Here is a 15,275-nt window from a genome sequence, read left to right on the forward strand (position 1 = left end):
AGGGAGCAGGAGCTGGTGCTGAGGGGTGCAGGTTTAAAATTCGGCTCTCAAAGAGCACCACTCCATGGAGCTGTCTGGCCCTCCCAGCCCATGCTGCTGCTTCTGTATAAGATGCAGTAGCATGGGATTTGGGGGAGGGAGGCAAGAGAGATGCTGGAGCAGCCTCATGTGCAGCAGACAGGAGCCAGTCTGTGTGGGGGAGCTGATCTGGGAGTGGGGCTGGGAGTGCTCTGGCTGCCAGCTCTGCCCCCAGGGAGCATTTTAGTAACCGTGGAACCCATAACATTTTTTGCAGATACATGGATTACTAACATCCTTAGTTTATAGAACATATAGTATTACAATTATCATCAGTCACTATACAGACTTGTGAATCATTGATCCCTTTTTATACACTGAGAAACTGAAGCACAACGACACTAAGGGATTTTTCCAAAAGTAACATAAGGAGTTATATGGATCAGCACTCGCATTGCACTCCCTGTCAGTACCCAGACCAGACAAGTTATTGATACCACGAGCAAACCAAATTCAGTGATGAATCCTGTGCCGCCTTAAGCACATTGTGCATATGCTAAGAAGTCTGAGTAAAGAATAGAAACTAAAGTATCACAACACTCAGTACCCTACCAAATGCTGCCTCATTTACCAAATGGTTAAATTTTCGAAGAAATAGTGTATTGTTGTGCAATGGATTTGATAGGGTGTGAAAGTGAAGTGTAGGAGAATGCAAGCTGAGTTTCATTCTAAAATATCCCAGGGATTTCCTACAACATAAGAAACTGGATTCATCAGGCTTAGCATAAAGGCTCAGTTTCTCAATGAGACTTAAGTTCCTATTGTCCACTGATCTGGTGAGCCCAAATACTTTTGAGGAACTGGTCCAAAGTGTTTCTCTCCTCCAGATTATCATCGGAAGTCAAACCCAGATTCGCAGAGACAGAACATGATTTCTAGTTGAGTGGCTTGTGTAAAATGCAAGGGATTTGATAGAATGACTGGGCTCTTGAGCAAGGATGGTGCAGCCTCCCTGAAGTGGCGGGACCTCAGGCAGAAGGGCTGGGTTGGGTTCAGCCAGCCCTAAGCTCCCTTCAGGATTTAAAGGACCCACAGCAGTGGCGGTGCTGGGTGTCCTGGGCCCTGCTGAATCGCTTAGCTCAAGGGCCGTTGCCCCCATTGGTTCTCCTGCCAACCTGTTGGCACGTGAAGCGCCTTTGGTGCTCAGCCCCGTTCTTAGAGCCACGGGGCCCAACACCCCAGCCACACGTGGCTATTAGGCCAGCAGAGTGAGGCTAGTTGGCTGGCTGGACACCACGGTCCTAGGGGACAGAGGTGAACCTTGCAACCCCCCTCCCCCGCCAAGTCCCTACTAACTGGGCTCTTGTTGGTGGCGCCAGCACGTCTGGCGGGGGGAGGCTGAAACGCCCCTTGCGGGAGGCGCTTGGCTGCCCGGTGCGGGGTGACGGGCGCTCACCCCCTGCGCTTCGCCTGACTGACCGTGTTTGACCCCCCGGGAGCGCTGCAAGTAGGTGCGGGGGGGGGGGGGGGGTTGAAGCGGTTCCCAGCACAGACCGGGGCTGCTGCTCGGCCCAGCGGCTCCCAGCCCGAGTCTGACGCAAACCAGCCCCCCTGCCCGGCACAGCTCGCCCCGCCGGCCGGCTGGGAGGCGGGAGCCGCGACGCGAACTGGGGGCGCCCGGGGACACGCCGAGGCAGATGGGAGACGGGAACTGAGCGGGGGGGGGGAGAGTGACTTTCCCGCCGCCCCCAACAACCCCAGCGCCGGGCTCCCCCCGCTCGGCTCTCACCATCTCGCCGCGAGCCCGCAGTTGTATACCCCTCCGTTACCTAGCGCCCGAGCCCCGCCCACGCCGAGCTCTCGCGCAGCCAGCCGCTCCAGGCTCCTTCACACCACGCCCCGCCCCGCCCCCGCGCAACCGCACTCGCCTTCCACGCGCTTCATCCGCCCAGCCGACCGTTCGCCCTCCGGGCGGGGCTGCTTCACTAGGGTGGGGCCGGCGGCGCTTTACGGCCGGCAGCGTGCGCGGCTGGTTTTGCGGCAGGGCAAGTGGTAAGGTACAGAACAGCGCCCCCCCCCCATCCATCACTCTGAGTCCCAGCCCCAAGGGGCCTCCCCCCTTCCCCTGGCGGCACCGTCCCGCGGAGAGGGAGCAGCGCCTTGTGCGACGCGGGGGCGGGGCCCATGCGGGGGCTGCACTGTGAACGCCCCCCCCCCCCCGTCAGCGGCCCCGCACCAGGCGAGGGAGCGGGCGGGGCCGGTGAGTCCTGGGCTGGGGGGTTCTGACTGGGGTGTAAGCGCCTAGTCCAGTCGACTGCTCGCTCTCACCAACGGGGGGGGGGAGCGGGCTTAAAAACCAGTTCTCCCCGCCCCAGCTCCGTGGTGCCACCTGCCCCCCCCCCCATGCTGTTGACCCCGAGCTCACCGAGAACACATGCTGCTGAGGCAGAAGTCTCTGGCCGTGGGGGGGGGGGTCCCAGCTTTCTACCGGGACCCCTGTGAACAGGGGTTGCTGGACCCCACACGAACTGGGGCTGAGCTGAGTTTTAGCTCGTGTAGGGTCTGGGAGCTGTGTCTGCTGCAGCTCTGCATTTTAAACGTAGTGAGGGCTCTTAGGGTTGCCAGGTGTCCAGTATTTGCCGGGACAGTCCGGTAATTACGTCTCCTGTCCAGTAGAAAAAAAATACTAGACATGTAAAATGTCCAGTATTTTCTGTTTTTCTTGGCTGGAAAGCTGGTGGGGATATTTTTCCCCTGGCGGGGGAAGAGGGAACACAGGAACTTAAAGGCACAATGACTTTTTTGGGGGGAGGACTCAACAAGTTTGATCTCCCTTTCCTCTCTCCCCTCCCCATTTTTCCCCCATGCCATGTTCTGGATTTTTTGTGAGGGTATCTGGCAATCCTCTTCTTAGGTAGGGCTTAGACTTGGCATGAGCCAGAACTGAGCTGGGCTTGCTCAGTCCCTGCTTGGGCTGGGTCTGGGGGCTGCCTGCACTCCCAGCTCTTACCACATTTAAATTGCAGGGCCACAGCGGGGATAGCTCATGGACCTGTCATGAGCTGGGACTGAGTTCCTTCCCTTACTGACTAATCATGTAGTCGATAACAGATTGTATCAACTACACAATTAACCAATTACCGCTTTTTAACATCCTTACTTCTGACTCAGATCTTCATGATTAGTAGCAGGAGCCCCATGGCATGCTCATGAACTTTCTAAATCCTTTGGATTCAAAGTGAATGTACAGACTTTGAGCCCCAGAAGGTAAATTGTCCCATCTCTGCTGCTTAATAAAATATAGGCTTATAACTGGGGATGTGAACTGTAGCCAAGTAGTGGTTAACTGATGAGTCTGACACACACATACCCTCTGCCTCCCACAGAGGCCAGCAGAGCTGGGGAGGGGAGTGCAGGCAGGAGCCAGTGGACTTAAAAGCTGGTTATTTATATAGAGCTGCTCCCAATAAGACTGTGCTACTTAGGGAGAATTTAGGGTTATACACATGCTGACTTCTGCAGAGCCACCTGCCACTCCCCTTTGAAGTAGGAATAAGATCCTCCGGAAAAGGGCGCTTTTTCCGGAGGATCGGGGCCAGTGTAGACGCTCTTTTCCGGCTTTTCTAAAAGCCGGAAAAAAGCGGCGGACATTTTTATTTAAATGCCGCGGGGGATATTTAAATCCCCCGCGGATTTCCCTATTACGATCTCTGAAATTAACATGCCCCTTTCGGAAAAGGGGCCAGTGTAGACGAGCCCAAAAGGAAGTTCAAGGGAGATGGACCACTGCTGCCAACCACCACCAGTCCTGCCAGTAATCCCCAAGGCCACATCCTTGGGGGATGGGAGTTTGAGACCCCTGATCTAAAGAACTTCAGAAATGACAGAGCCACTGTACTTGGAAGATTGACAGTCTAATTGAGATAGAAGAGATGCTGCCTACTGGCCATATAATCTACATATTAATACAAGGAATTATAAAAAATTGTAGTGTTGAGCTTGCAAGCTTCCACATCTTGAACTGGGAAATATACATTGAATTATTTTCAGAATTGATTGATTTACTTAAAATAAGACCTGTCTTCGTTAAATTGTAAATGCATTCCTGCTAATTCAGGAAAGCAAAAACTAAGGAAATCTAATTCAATCATAGTTATTTTGGTTAGTAGTGTAAGTAATATCATAAATAATTAAAGTGCAGTCATTTGTTAGTTTAGTATGTGGCTAATATCAAACTGATTATTCTTTAGGTAAATAAGTGCTATGTTCAGTGAAATATGAAAAAATGGCCAATCTCAGAGGTGAAGTGCTGAATCTTTACAGAAATGTAAGTGTCTTGAATGCCACTAGCACTTTTCCTTAACTAGATAAAAAAACATTTTGCCACCTATTGCAAAGTTCTAAAATACTTGTTATTTTTTTTAAGCTGCTGTACCTTGGAAGGGAATATCCCAAAGGAGCAGACTACTTTAGAAGCCGTTTGAAGGCAGCTTTCCTAAAAAATAAGGATGTGAAGGATCCAGAAAAAATTAAGCAACTAATTGCTCGTGGAGAATTTGTTATAAAAGAGCTGGAGGCCTTGTATTATCTCAGAAAGTATAGGGCTATGAAACAGCGGTACTATGAGGGTGACAATAGGAACAAGTGAGCTATAATATTGTTGACCCTGCACTTGTGACGATGCAGGTTAGCGGCTGGGATGAATTGATAAAAAAAGAATAGTTATGTTAAAGGCAATGAGATAAATATGTCCAAGTTAGTGGCTATATTACTACATTTAGAGTGGCTATTTTAATTATTTAAATATAAAGTTCTGTGGCATGTAAAAATGATCTTATAGTGATAGCTCTGAGGGTTTGCTCATCATTCTAATCTAGCCTAAATTGAAGTTCATGCACAAAAATACTCCGACAGAAAATAATCTAATTTGTTTCCTCGCATTTTCTTCACTAAATAAATGGATTTAAGACTGAATGCAAATCAAATGTATATGAACAAAAAAATGCTATGTAGTATGGGAAAAAAGCTAAGTGTTTAACATTGACCCAAACTTAATATTTTCTTGTTTTTTGAGTTTATTGTAATCTTAGTTTTAAAATCTTATGAATCGTTTCCTACTCACTACAAATGAAAACCATTTCAAAAGTGCAATTAGTTTAAAAAAAATATTTTAGTGGCTGTGTCATTTTGGTACGTTAGCGGATACTCTTAGCCTCTCTCAACTGTAAAAAAAAAAATCACTGTGTATGGAAGATGATTATTTAGAGAAACATTTGCTAAGTGTTCACACCCAGAATGTGATGTCCTCTAGTTCTAGTCTGCTGTGAAAATTTATATTTTTTGTAAAGATTCACTGTTTCAGTGCTGAAAAATCATGCTCTGTGCTCCTGGTGTAGCACTTATATCATGGCCACTATTCCTGAAAGGGTGCCAGCATTGCTAATATAGACCTATGCTTGAATTCCATTTAAGATCACAAGAAGAGGAAGTAAAATGAAACTTTTAAAATTACATTTAAGTGAACTACTGAAGTGGCGTTGCTGGTTTAGCCGCATTATTTATATAATTGACTTAGAGGTTACTGAAACTGTAATATACCATTTTGTCTGAGATAAATGAGGTCTTTTTCATTTCTACTATCCTAGTTTGAAAATGTCCTTCTTCCACACAAATCTTTATAGCTGTACTGCCTTTTTATTTAGTACAAGAAGATTTACCCAGTGCTGCTCATTTATCTGAGGGTGGGGCTGGAGGTAAGGGGTTCAGTATACAGGCTGCCCCGTAGAGAGGAGAACCCTACCCTCTCTCACCTCAGCAGCATGGGGCCAGATAAGAAGCACCTCTGCATGGTTGCTGCAACTCCAGCCTGGTGATGGGTGCATGTTGCCTGTCTGGGACAGTTTCAGATTTGTCTCCCCCTGCACTCCGCAGAGTGAAAAATGCAGTGAACTGTGAACTTTCCCCTTGCACCCTGAAGAAAGGGAGCAGCCAGCAATGTTCCCATTCAAATTGGCTACAGTACCCTCACGATTAGTTGGTAAGGGACTGTGCTCTGTCCCGGCTCGCACCTGTCCAGGAGCTACCCGTACTGTGGCTCTGTCAATTAAATGTAGTAAGAGCCGGGCATACAGGTAGCGTGGCTCCTACTACATTTAAATGGCAGAGCAGGGGTAGCTCATGGATCCGGCACGAGCTGGGACTGCTGTGGCTCTGCATTTTAAATGAAGTAAGAGACGGCTCTTACTACATTTAAAATGCAGAGCTGGAGTGGTCCTGGACCAGTAAGAGCTGGGACTGCTCGGTCCTGGCTTGTGCTGGGTCCAGCAGTCCCTGTTTGTCACAGCCCGGGTTGGCCGCAGGCAGAGGCTGCTCCAGCAATAGCCCCTGTTTGTGGCCAGCTCACCCCTGTTCATGGCTCACACGGGGTCTAGCAGCCCCTCTTCGCAGCAGCCTGGTCTGGCTATAGGCAGAGGCTGCTCTGGGCCACCACGACTAGAGGCTGCTGCTGGAGCAACCTCTGTCTGCAGACAGCCTGGGCCACCACAGGCAGAGACTTCTTCATAGCAGTCCCCCTACACGACTGCCCCACACCACTACCTCTGCTAGAGGCAGCAGCAGGGAGGGGCTGGTCACACCACGGAGACGGTGCTGGGGGGAACTGGCTTTTAAACCTCCCTTTACTATTGACAGAGAGCCATTGTGGACTCTGTTTTGTTTTGGCAACAGAACTGGGTTCTGCCAGTATCCTCCAACGCCTGCCCTGATGGCTGTGCTCAGTGTTTTGATCTCTGCTGCCCTGCAGGCATGTACCCCTCCCCTTTCAAAGTGCTGGGGAAGCATCTGACAGCTGAGTGAGCTGCTCTGTTTGGGGACAAAGAACAAATAATTGAAATGCTCCTGTTCTGCCCTGCACTAGGAACACAGCAGCAGGTAAACTGCTGCTGCAGAGGGAGGGCTGAATTGTGCTGCTTTCATATTCCTTAGCATGGAGAGCTCACAGAGTTACTCATAATACTGCTCCCAGCAGCTGAAGATGCTGAGAGAATTCTGAGGGAACCCCAGGAAACACAGGGATGAGCTGTGCCTTCCCACACCACCACACTGTGGGACGCCTACCCGCATTGTTTTGCTGTATCGGTCAGTAGGGTACTAACAGTGTGGCCTTGAAATGCTGACAATAGGAGGCAGAAAAAAAGAGTTTGACTGGTTTTCACTTTTGGCAAATTTGCACGTCAACCTCTTTCGCCATCAAATCTCCCCACAGTGTAGACACAGCCTGAGACTCCTAGGCTACGTCTAGACTACATCCCTTTTTCGGGAAAGGGATGTAAATTAGACGTATCGCAAGTGCTAATGAAGCAGGGATTTAAATCTCCCCTGCTTCATTAGCATAAAAATGGCTACCGCTTTTTTTCCCCTGCACGAAGCTTTGCCGGAAAAAAGCGCCAGTCTAGATGCTGATCTTGCGGAAAATAAAGCCTTTTCCAAAAGATCCCTTGTTTCATAGACCATTCTTTCTTATCATGTAATCATCTCCTTTCTCATTCCCGGCATACCTTCTGACTTATGTCACAAAAGAATCAGAAGTCTTACAGTCTTACTACTCAACCCCTAAATTCAACCCCATCAGATACATACTGGGTACTCAAGGAAGTAGGAGTTCTTTGGAAAAATAATGGTATGTGATCAAGTATTTAAGGACTATCAGAATTAGATGTAAAAAGTTTTAAAAGGTAACCACGTAACTGCTAAAAACTTAGCAGTTACACACACTTTGGACTCTGCAGCAGGCGGTTCTAAAGTTTTTGACACTGGGCCGGTAAATCCATTCACAAACTTTTGTAGGACCAGTAACATTCATTTGCATATTTGCGTATTCATTAAGCAAATGATGAATATGAAAATAAGCTGCTTCTGGTCCTCCCAAAGCCCCCAGTGCTAGCTTTAGCAAAGCTTTTGATGCAGTCACACACAATATTCTTGCCAGCAAGATAAGGGAATATGGATTGGATAAATGGACTGTAAGATGGATAAAAAGCTGGCTAGATCAGGGTGTCCCAAACTTTTTACTTTAGTCGGAACAAGTGTTTTTTCAGTACTGTTTTTTGCAGCCCAAACATATAAACACATTAAAAAAAATGAAAAATGAATAATTTTTCACTGTTTCACCCGGCTGTATCCTCCGCCCAGCCTGGGCCAGGGCTTAGGGGACCCGGCGTAGCACAGGCACTCCGGGAGCCCGGAACATCTGGCTGCATCCTCTGCCCAGCCTGGGCCACGGCTTGGGGGAACCTGGCGTTGCACGGGCACTCCGGGAGCCCGGAACATCTGGCTGCATCCTCTGCCCAGCCTGGGCCATGGCTTGGAGGAACCTGGCGTTGTACGGGCACTCCGGGAGGCGGGAGCAGGAGCAGATTGGTGGTAGGGTATCTGGCTAGGAGGGAGGGTGCAAGGAGGGGATTTGGATAGGAGTTGGACCTCCCTGGTCTGGCACCCTCTGGACCTGACCGGTTGCAGATGAGGGAATTTTTTGGACCAGGGGAGGTCATTTCAGGGCTCCTGGTCTCCCCCCCCCCCCAGGCTTCTTTGCACCTCCCTCCCCTGCAACTAAGCTGCCCACCCCTGCTGGTTCCCTGCACGTCTCCCAAAACCATCCCCCATAATCCAAGGGAGTACAGCACCAGTTCCCTAGAGCCCCTCACAGCCCAGCTGAGCTGCTGCCCTTCTGTTCTCTATGCCTCCTTGCATCCACCTCAGCCTAGTTGAGCCCCGCACTGGTTCCCTGCATGCCTCCCCCACAGCACAGCTGAGCCCCCTTTCCCTGCACCTCTCCCCTACTGCAGCCAAACTGAGCTCTGAGCTCTGCACTCCCCCCCCCCCCCCACAGTTCAGCCCAGCTCCCCGCATCTCTTCACTTTCGCAGCCCAGCTGAGCTCCATTTCCCTGCACCTCCCCCCGAACTACAGACATGCTGAGCCCAGTGCTGATTCCCTGCCCTGCCTCCCTCTCCTTGAGTCCAGTGCCGGGTTCCTGGCATCTCCCTCCTCCTGCAGCCCAAGTGAGCCCAGAGCCCCGCACCTTCCCACCCTGGCGCCCCCCTAGCATGGCACCCAGGGGCTACTGCTCCTCCCCTCGCTATGCCTGTGCTGGGAGCTCGGAACATCCAGCTGCATCCTCAGTCCAGGCCAGCCTAGGGCTTGGGGGACCGGGCACCACACCAGCACTCCAGGAGCCCGCAACACCCCAGCAGCCATGCTGAGGCCTGATATTTTTTCCCCCATGGACCAGTACCAGGCTGAGGCCCACAGTTTGGGAAACGCTGCTCTGCAGTATAAAGCTTGGAAGTGGGGCCATGAGGGGCAAATGCCTTCCCAGGAGCAGCGAGATCCCCGGCCAGCAGCCTTTGCCAGTCCCGCTCCCGAAGAATCACAGCACATAACCAGGCAGGGCCCACCATGAACTGAGGCTACTCCAGCCAGCTGGAGCAGCCCTTATCTGTGGTGGGTCACACAGGGCTGGAGCAGCCCCCTGCCCAGGGTGAGCAGGGAGCTGCTCCAGGCCCCACCAGATAACCAGAACTGTGACTAGGGATGTGAATGACTGGTCACTTCCCCCCACCTTGCTGCCTCTATCAAAAAGAGGCAACAAGAGGATGGGGTGCTTTAAAGAGGAGGGTTGCATGGAGCCCAGGGTCTGCCGTTTTGAAACGCGGCATGCAGCCCAGGGCCAGTTAGGAGTCTCCCATCCGCTGACCCTGGGCTCCATGCAGTGCTGCCGCTTTGAAACACCACGGGGTCAGCTGGGGACTGCTTGAGTCCCCCATTCACCCCATGCTCCCCACAGACCTTTCGCCTTTGAAGTGTAGCAACAGCCCTGGAGGCATCCTTATCGACTAATCAAATAGTTGATGCAAACTGCCAGCCCCGCACCGTGCATGCGCACAGTGCTGGTGAATGGGGCGCACGGAGGGACCGGCTGAAATCTACTCGCCCCGGGCGAGTAGAAACAGTGGTTTGTCGAGCCCTGCTAATTAGAATACATATACAATCTGAACTCTGCCATCTTTACTTCCTCATTTATGAGTGTTTGATTTTCCACACTAATAATATTATTTTAATATGGGGGGGGAGTGTAATTTCCTAGTTTTTTAAGAAAAGCAAACTGCAAAAAAAGTATCACTTGTCACAAGCCCTGCTGATAATACACAGAACAAAGCCCTGGACCAGTATCCTAGAATGTTTTGCCCAAACTTATTTGTTACAGGTTTCACAAAGGAAAGAATCAGAGTATATGACAGTAAATGGAGGTGGGGGCTGTGAAGTTGCACAAAAGTTGATGGGCAAAGATGATTACAGCATGGTTGGAAATCAAAACAGCAAGAGAAATTGAAAGGGGCTGCCAAATAAATGAAGTTTATAGGGTACTTAACTATAAATATTGGAAGGTGCAACAAATTCAATAGCAACAAAAGGTCACTAACTATTTTTATTACATTACAATAAACAGGAGCAGTACAATTTGACAAAAAAATGACAAATTTCAGATCACCTCACAGCACATACTCCTATAAAACATTAACATTTTAAACAGTGGTCATTCTTTTAATTTAATGTCAGGTATGACCAATATTCTTAGGTCACGCAACCAAATGATGGGAAAATGGGATCACACTGCATATGTTCCACATCAAAAAGCACAATGTACAAAATGTGCATGTTTCAGTTTACACTATACAAAAATAGTTAAAATACATTCCAGGTAAACATATTACATTAAGAAATCGTTCTAGTAAGAAGTTGGCACTCAAGAGGAAAAAGCAGAAGTATTTTCAACATGAAAACACAAGACAGTGGAATTATTAGGAAATGTTAGGAAAGATTACTGCCTGTGTAGCTTAATGTATATTTTACAAAAAAGAATTACAGCATGGTGGGCTAAGAAAGAAATAGTTGTATTGCTTGATCGTATAGACAAAAGAATGGAAGTTTTTATGTAGTAATTTCCTTATGAGAGAAATATGACGACAGTCATTTTATACTGTGAATTTTTTACATAACCTCAGCCAACCAAGATTTTAGGACAACTGTATTGGTTAAAAGAATCAAAACAATAATATTTCATCTTAACTGATGACTTTTTTTCTTTTTATTTTTAAACAAAAAAAGGTGTTTACCAAAAGTTACATAAAGCTACTATCAGGCACTGGAAATCTAATGCATTTATGTAGTAAGTGGCTTCACAAGTTCATTTAATAGTTACTATCAGAAAAAAGGTAGCATCTGGATATGTTCTTGGAAAGCATTTCAATTTAGGAAAGATAGAATAATTATTAGATCAACTTGTGCAAGCTGCAATTCAACATGCCTCACCAAGTCTCTACAAACATTAAGACAAAACTGCACAACAGTGGCAAGGATGAGCATACTTTGATGAAAGATCAAAAGACTGGTCTAAACAGTTTTAATATTTATTCCAGTGAATTGGTGTTTTACAGATAAAACTTATTAAAATAAGCTATCGTGGTATAAATATTTTTATACTGATAATTGCATTCACATTTGAAAGCTGCACCCATTTCAGCTAAATTAGTTTCTCTACCAATTTAGTTAAAAATCGATAAAATATGTCTAAAGGAGCCCTAAATTTGCATGCAGATTCAGTTACAAAAAAGTCTTAAGTCTTAAGATTTTATTTTCTGTTTTTTCAAGTTACATTATCCACTTCTGCTACATTCTTCCAATACATTGATAGTAGTGTCTAAAAAAATTCAATTAACCAACAAAATTTTCAACCTCAAGATGTTTTAAACTTAAAAATTGCAAATAAAGCACTTGATGTTTACAACATCTACAGGGATTTGTTCCCACTTCCTATTGGTCCTAAATTAGGATGTAATTATACTTTCTCCCACAATCATCTTTCAGATTTGTGTTTGTTTGGTCATATATATGAAGTCTATCCTGCAGCTTGGAATGATTTTTTTAAAATTGTAATGCTTTCCAAGCCACACAATTTAAGTCATACATCAATACAGGTAGTACATTTATTATATCACTAAACACCATTGCAGCTCTCCTTCAAATACGGCCACTACTGCTCCCTGTGTAGAAACAAGAAATCATCTTGCACATGTAGTTGTACCTTTAATATTGTATATATGTTTTAAGTTACACTGCTACATGAAAATCCTACTCTGTAAAAAACTCAATTTGAAAACTCTGTTTAAAAGTTACTGGTATTCCCAAATTATCCTGTATTGCCTATCATGACCACTAAAAGCTTATGAACCAGGCCCTGACAAATCAGAAGGTTTTAATACATGTTGAATATTATTAGCCTTCAGTTCTTTAATTATTTGACATACAGCTGAGTCACATTTTTCAAGGTCTTCCTGGCAACTATAAGGGCTAGATACGTTAAAAAGAAGCTGAGATTCTCATGTAAATTCAACTGAATTCCAGGAGTGGAGAGCCTTAAGGAAAAAAATCAAATGTTACTAAATTCACAGTTTAAAAAAAATCACAAGAGTTGGCAACACTGGAGTAACTGGCTCTAACTTTGGTTCGGATTAACCAAACTATTGCTATACTACGAATGAAAGCTTATGCAAAATAATGGATTAATTCCACTCAGAAAAATCATTAAAAACCCTTAAATCAGTCTGGGTATGTCTACACTTGAACCCTAATTCGAACTAGGGATGCAAATGTAGGCGACCAAAATTGCTAATGAAGTGGGGATTAAAATATCCTGCGCTTCATTAGCATGATCTCGCCGGCACGTTTCTCCGCTGAACAGCTGTTTCAAAAGTGAAAGTGAGAGCCAGGACACGTTGGTTCGAACTAATGTTACTTCTCAAATGAGGAGTAACGTTAGTTCAAACCAAGAGATTTGGTTCAAACTAACACATCCCGGCATGCACTTTCAAAACAGCTGTTCAGTGGAGTAACGCGCCCGTGAGATCAAGCTAATGAAGCACGGGATATTTAAATCCCTGCTTCATTAGCAATTTTGGTCCCCTACATTTGCATCCCTAGTTCGAACGAGGGTGCAAGTGTAGACGTACTCTCTGGGAACAACAACACCGAAAACCTGGTTAAGAGTATAACAATCTTGACATTTTATGCCACTAAGCCACCATGTAACATGTGAAACAAAAAATGAGTATTTCACAAGAATTACAGCAGACCACAAGACAATATTGGCTCTGGAAACCATAATACAGGTTGGACCTCCTTGGCCCAGTACTCTTGGGATCTGACCAGTCCAGAACGAGGGAGTTTGCCAGACCAAGAGTGGTCATTTCAGGCTCTTCTGCCTGGCTCTGCTCCCAGCCCTGGCTTCTGACCCCTCCCTGCCCAACTGTGGTCTTAGTCCCAAGCTGGTCTGCCAGTCCCAGCCAGGCTGTTGGTCACCAGCTCCACTGGCACAGCCACAGGTCTTCCTGCTGGGAGACTCCCAGCCATCAGGGTTCTCTTGATTGAAACATCTGTGGTCCATCCGTAGATGGACCACGGATGTTGCTAGACAAGGGATTGTCGGTTTAGAGCGGTTCATCCTGTATCAGCTATGCCTACTGAACATTTGTGCTAATTCTCCATCGTCCCCATATTTATGGCATAGTGAATTTCCAACTAATGTCTATGAAACAGCTGAATTCAAGCAGTATTACTAAATCTAAAGAAGTTACTGGACTTCAAAATGCCTCCCATATTATACACAAATGGGCATTTGGAAATATTTAATGCCACTCTTGAAAAAATGGTTTCTGACATCTATAAAGCTAAAGGTTCTGACCTTATATTCTTAGGATAAACTCTGAATCAACATATGAGTTAACTTTTTAAGTGTTGAAATTACTCATTTGTTAAGGCTTTCCAGTATTTCTTAGTAGTGACACAGACGGTGAAATTCTGGTCCTACTAAATACTCTGAAGTTTGCCAGTTACTTTAGTGGAACCAGGATTTCATCCTGAGTATCTAGATACAAAAAGTTAGTGGAAGTCTTAAGCAAAGCACTGCAATAACAAATCAATCTAATTAGAACTTTTACTTTTTCCATTGCCAGGTGTGCATTATTGTCTTTTTAAAATTTTTCTTTTTTTAATAGAAAAAATATAGTATTTCAGACATGACCATGACAAATTGCAGTGAAAAAACTTTGTGAAAGTTATATGTTTACATTCATTGAAGTTGATTTGAAATGCTACAAGACTAGATGCCTAGAAGCAGAATCTATAGGAAGACTATAAAGGCTTCTGGTCTCTCAATATTGCAGTCAATCTAGAATAAAAGAAAACAAGTTGGAAATAAAAGTTTCTTATGCTGACTAGTCTTTTTATCCAACCAGATAAAAAGCCACAGTAACCATATAAGAGCTGTGGAACATTTTCATTACTTTGTTTGCACACAGAACTAAAGTTCACAATTGGTAAGAAAAATAGGAAGTTATCAGCTGTGCATGCACCAAAAAATCCTAAGAGAATTCTCAGGGTTTGTTTTTTCTTCCACAGGCATTGCTAGTTCAAGAACCAACACTCAAGGAATACTGGCACTTAAGAGGATATAAAGTTTCCACTGTCATTTAAAACAAGCATTTAGGTTCATGAAGCAGAAAGAAAATTAAGTAATGCTAAAACAAATGCTAATAATTTAGTGTAATGTACAAAAAAATCACTTAAGTATCCCTTAAGAATAAAGGATAAATTGTATTTACATAATTATACACTTTGTCTTTGTCTTCTTTTTCTTCTTTTTACCGTCTTTGCTCATCTTCTCTTTATGTTTTCGGATTTCTCGAACTAATGTGTAGAAGGCATCATCAACACCCTAAAAAGAAATATATGTGGCTGTAAGTCCAATTAACATGATTTTTATACTCATTTAGGTAGCATTTGTTTTCATCTGAATACTGCAGTTTCATATCAATGTCGTAGTTTAGTATGAATGTATTGGTGTTGTGAGGAAGTATGCATTTTTATAAATCAGTGTAAAATTATTTATTTATTCCTGTGCTTTTAGGTGTTTGGGTTCTATAAATGTAACAAACAGCATGTGCAGTGTCACTCAGCAGCCTTCACTGGTTTTACAAACCTTTGCAGTTTAGGAAGTTGCCAGGTTAGTGTGGGGTTTGTTTCATATACACATTTTCATTTGCTACACAAGAAATGGAGAGTCCAGTTCTCCACTGTATTGCTTATTAAGCATTTACCCTAAGGATGTAAAATCCCATTTAATTGGCTAACTGGTTAAACCTA

The 15,275-nt window shown here is 45.5% G+C and overlaps 3 protein-coding genes across 20 annotated transcripts in view; 1 reads left to right on the plus strand and 2 right to left on the minus strand.

Moving 5' to 3' along the window:
• The window catches only part of DNAI7 (dynein axonemal intermediate chain 7), a 45,714-nt gene extending 43,759 nt beyond the window's left edge, over nt 1–1,955 (minus strand). For 3 of the 4 annotated variants that reach the window (XM_075898577.2, XM_075898598.2, XM_075898563.2), the window contains exon 1: nt 1,808–1,955. In XM_075898577.2, the coding sequence (XP_075754692.2) occupies nt 1,808–1,810 (3 nt within the window). In that variant the 5' untranslated portion in view covers nt 1,811–1,955. The remainder of the gene's footprint in view (nt 1–1,807) is intronic. The other variant, XM_075898572.2, reaches the window with a different exon arrangement.
• ETFRF1 (electron transfer flavoprotein regulatory factor 1) lies at nt 1,936–14,668 on the plus strand. 5 transcript variants are annotated; one of them, XM_075898727.2, is made up of 4 exons: nt 1,936–2,070; nt 4,269–4,345; nt 4,445–4,704; nt 14,532–14,668. In XM_075898727.2, exons 2-3 carry the CDS (start codon nt 4,304–4,306, stop codon nt 4,664–4,666), a joined length of 264 nt encoding a protein of 87 aa, XP_075754842.1. In that variant the 5' UTR covers nt 1,936–2,070; nt 4,269–4,303; the 3' UTR covers nt 4,667–4,704; nt 14,532–14,668. The 5 variants fall into 5 exon arrangements, with proteins under 5 accessions (XP_075754842.1, XP_075754808.1, XP_075754814.1 ...); XM_075898693.2 differs by lacking the exon at nt 14,532–14,668 and having other exon boundaries at nt 4,445–5,657; XM_075898699.2 differs by lacking the exon at nt 14,532–14,668 and having other exon boundaries at nt 1,960–2,075; nt 4,445–5,657.
• Nucleotides 10,490–15,275, minus strand: part of KRAS (KRas proto-oncogene, GTPase) — a 96,625-nt gene continuing 91,839 nt past the window's right edge. For 5 of the 11 annotated variants that reach the window (XR_012896020.2, XM_006127666.5, XM_089769764.1 and 2 more), the window contains 2 exons: nt 14,735–14,847; nt 10,490–12,490 (listed from right to left, as the gene is read on the minus strand). Coding sequence is in view for 8 of the 11 variants with exons in the window: in XM_006127666.5 (XP_006127728.1) it covers nt 12,370–12,490; nt 14,735–14,847 (234 nt within the window). In the remaining 3 variants the exon portion in view is untranslated. Of the gene's footprint in view, nt 14,848–15,275 lie in introns of all 11 variants that reach the window. The other 6 variants (XM_089769766.1, XM_075898640.2, XM_089769776.1 and 3 more) reach the window with 2 other exon arrangements.

Source organism: Pelodiscus sinensis, chromosome 1 (genome assembly GCF_052426305.1).
Source record: "Pelodiscus sinensis isolate ZL-2025 chromosome 1, ASM5242630v1, whole genome shotgun sequence".
NCBI classification, from domain to species: Eukaryota; Metazoa; Chordata; order Testudines; family Trionychidae; genus Pelodiscus; species Pelodiscus sinensis.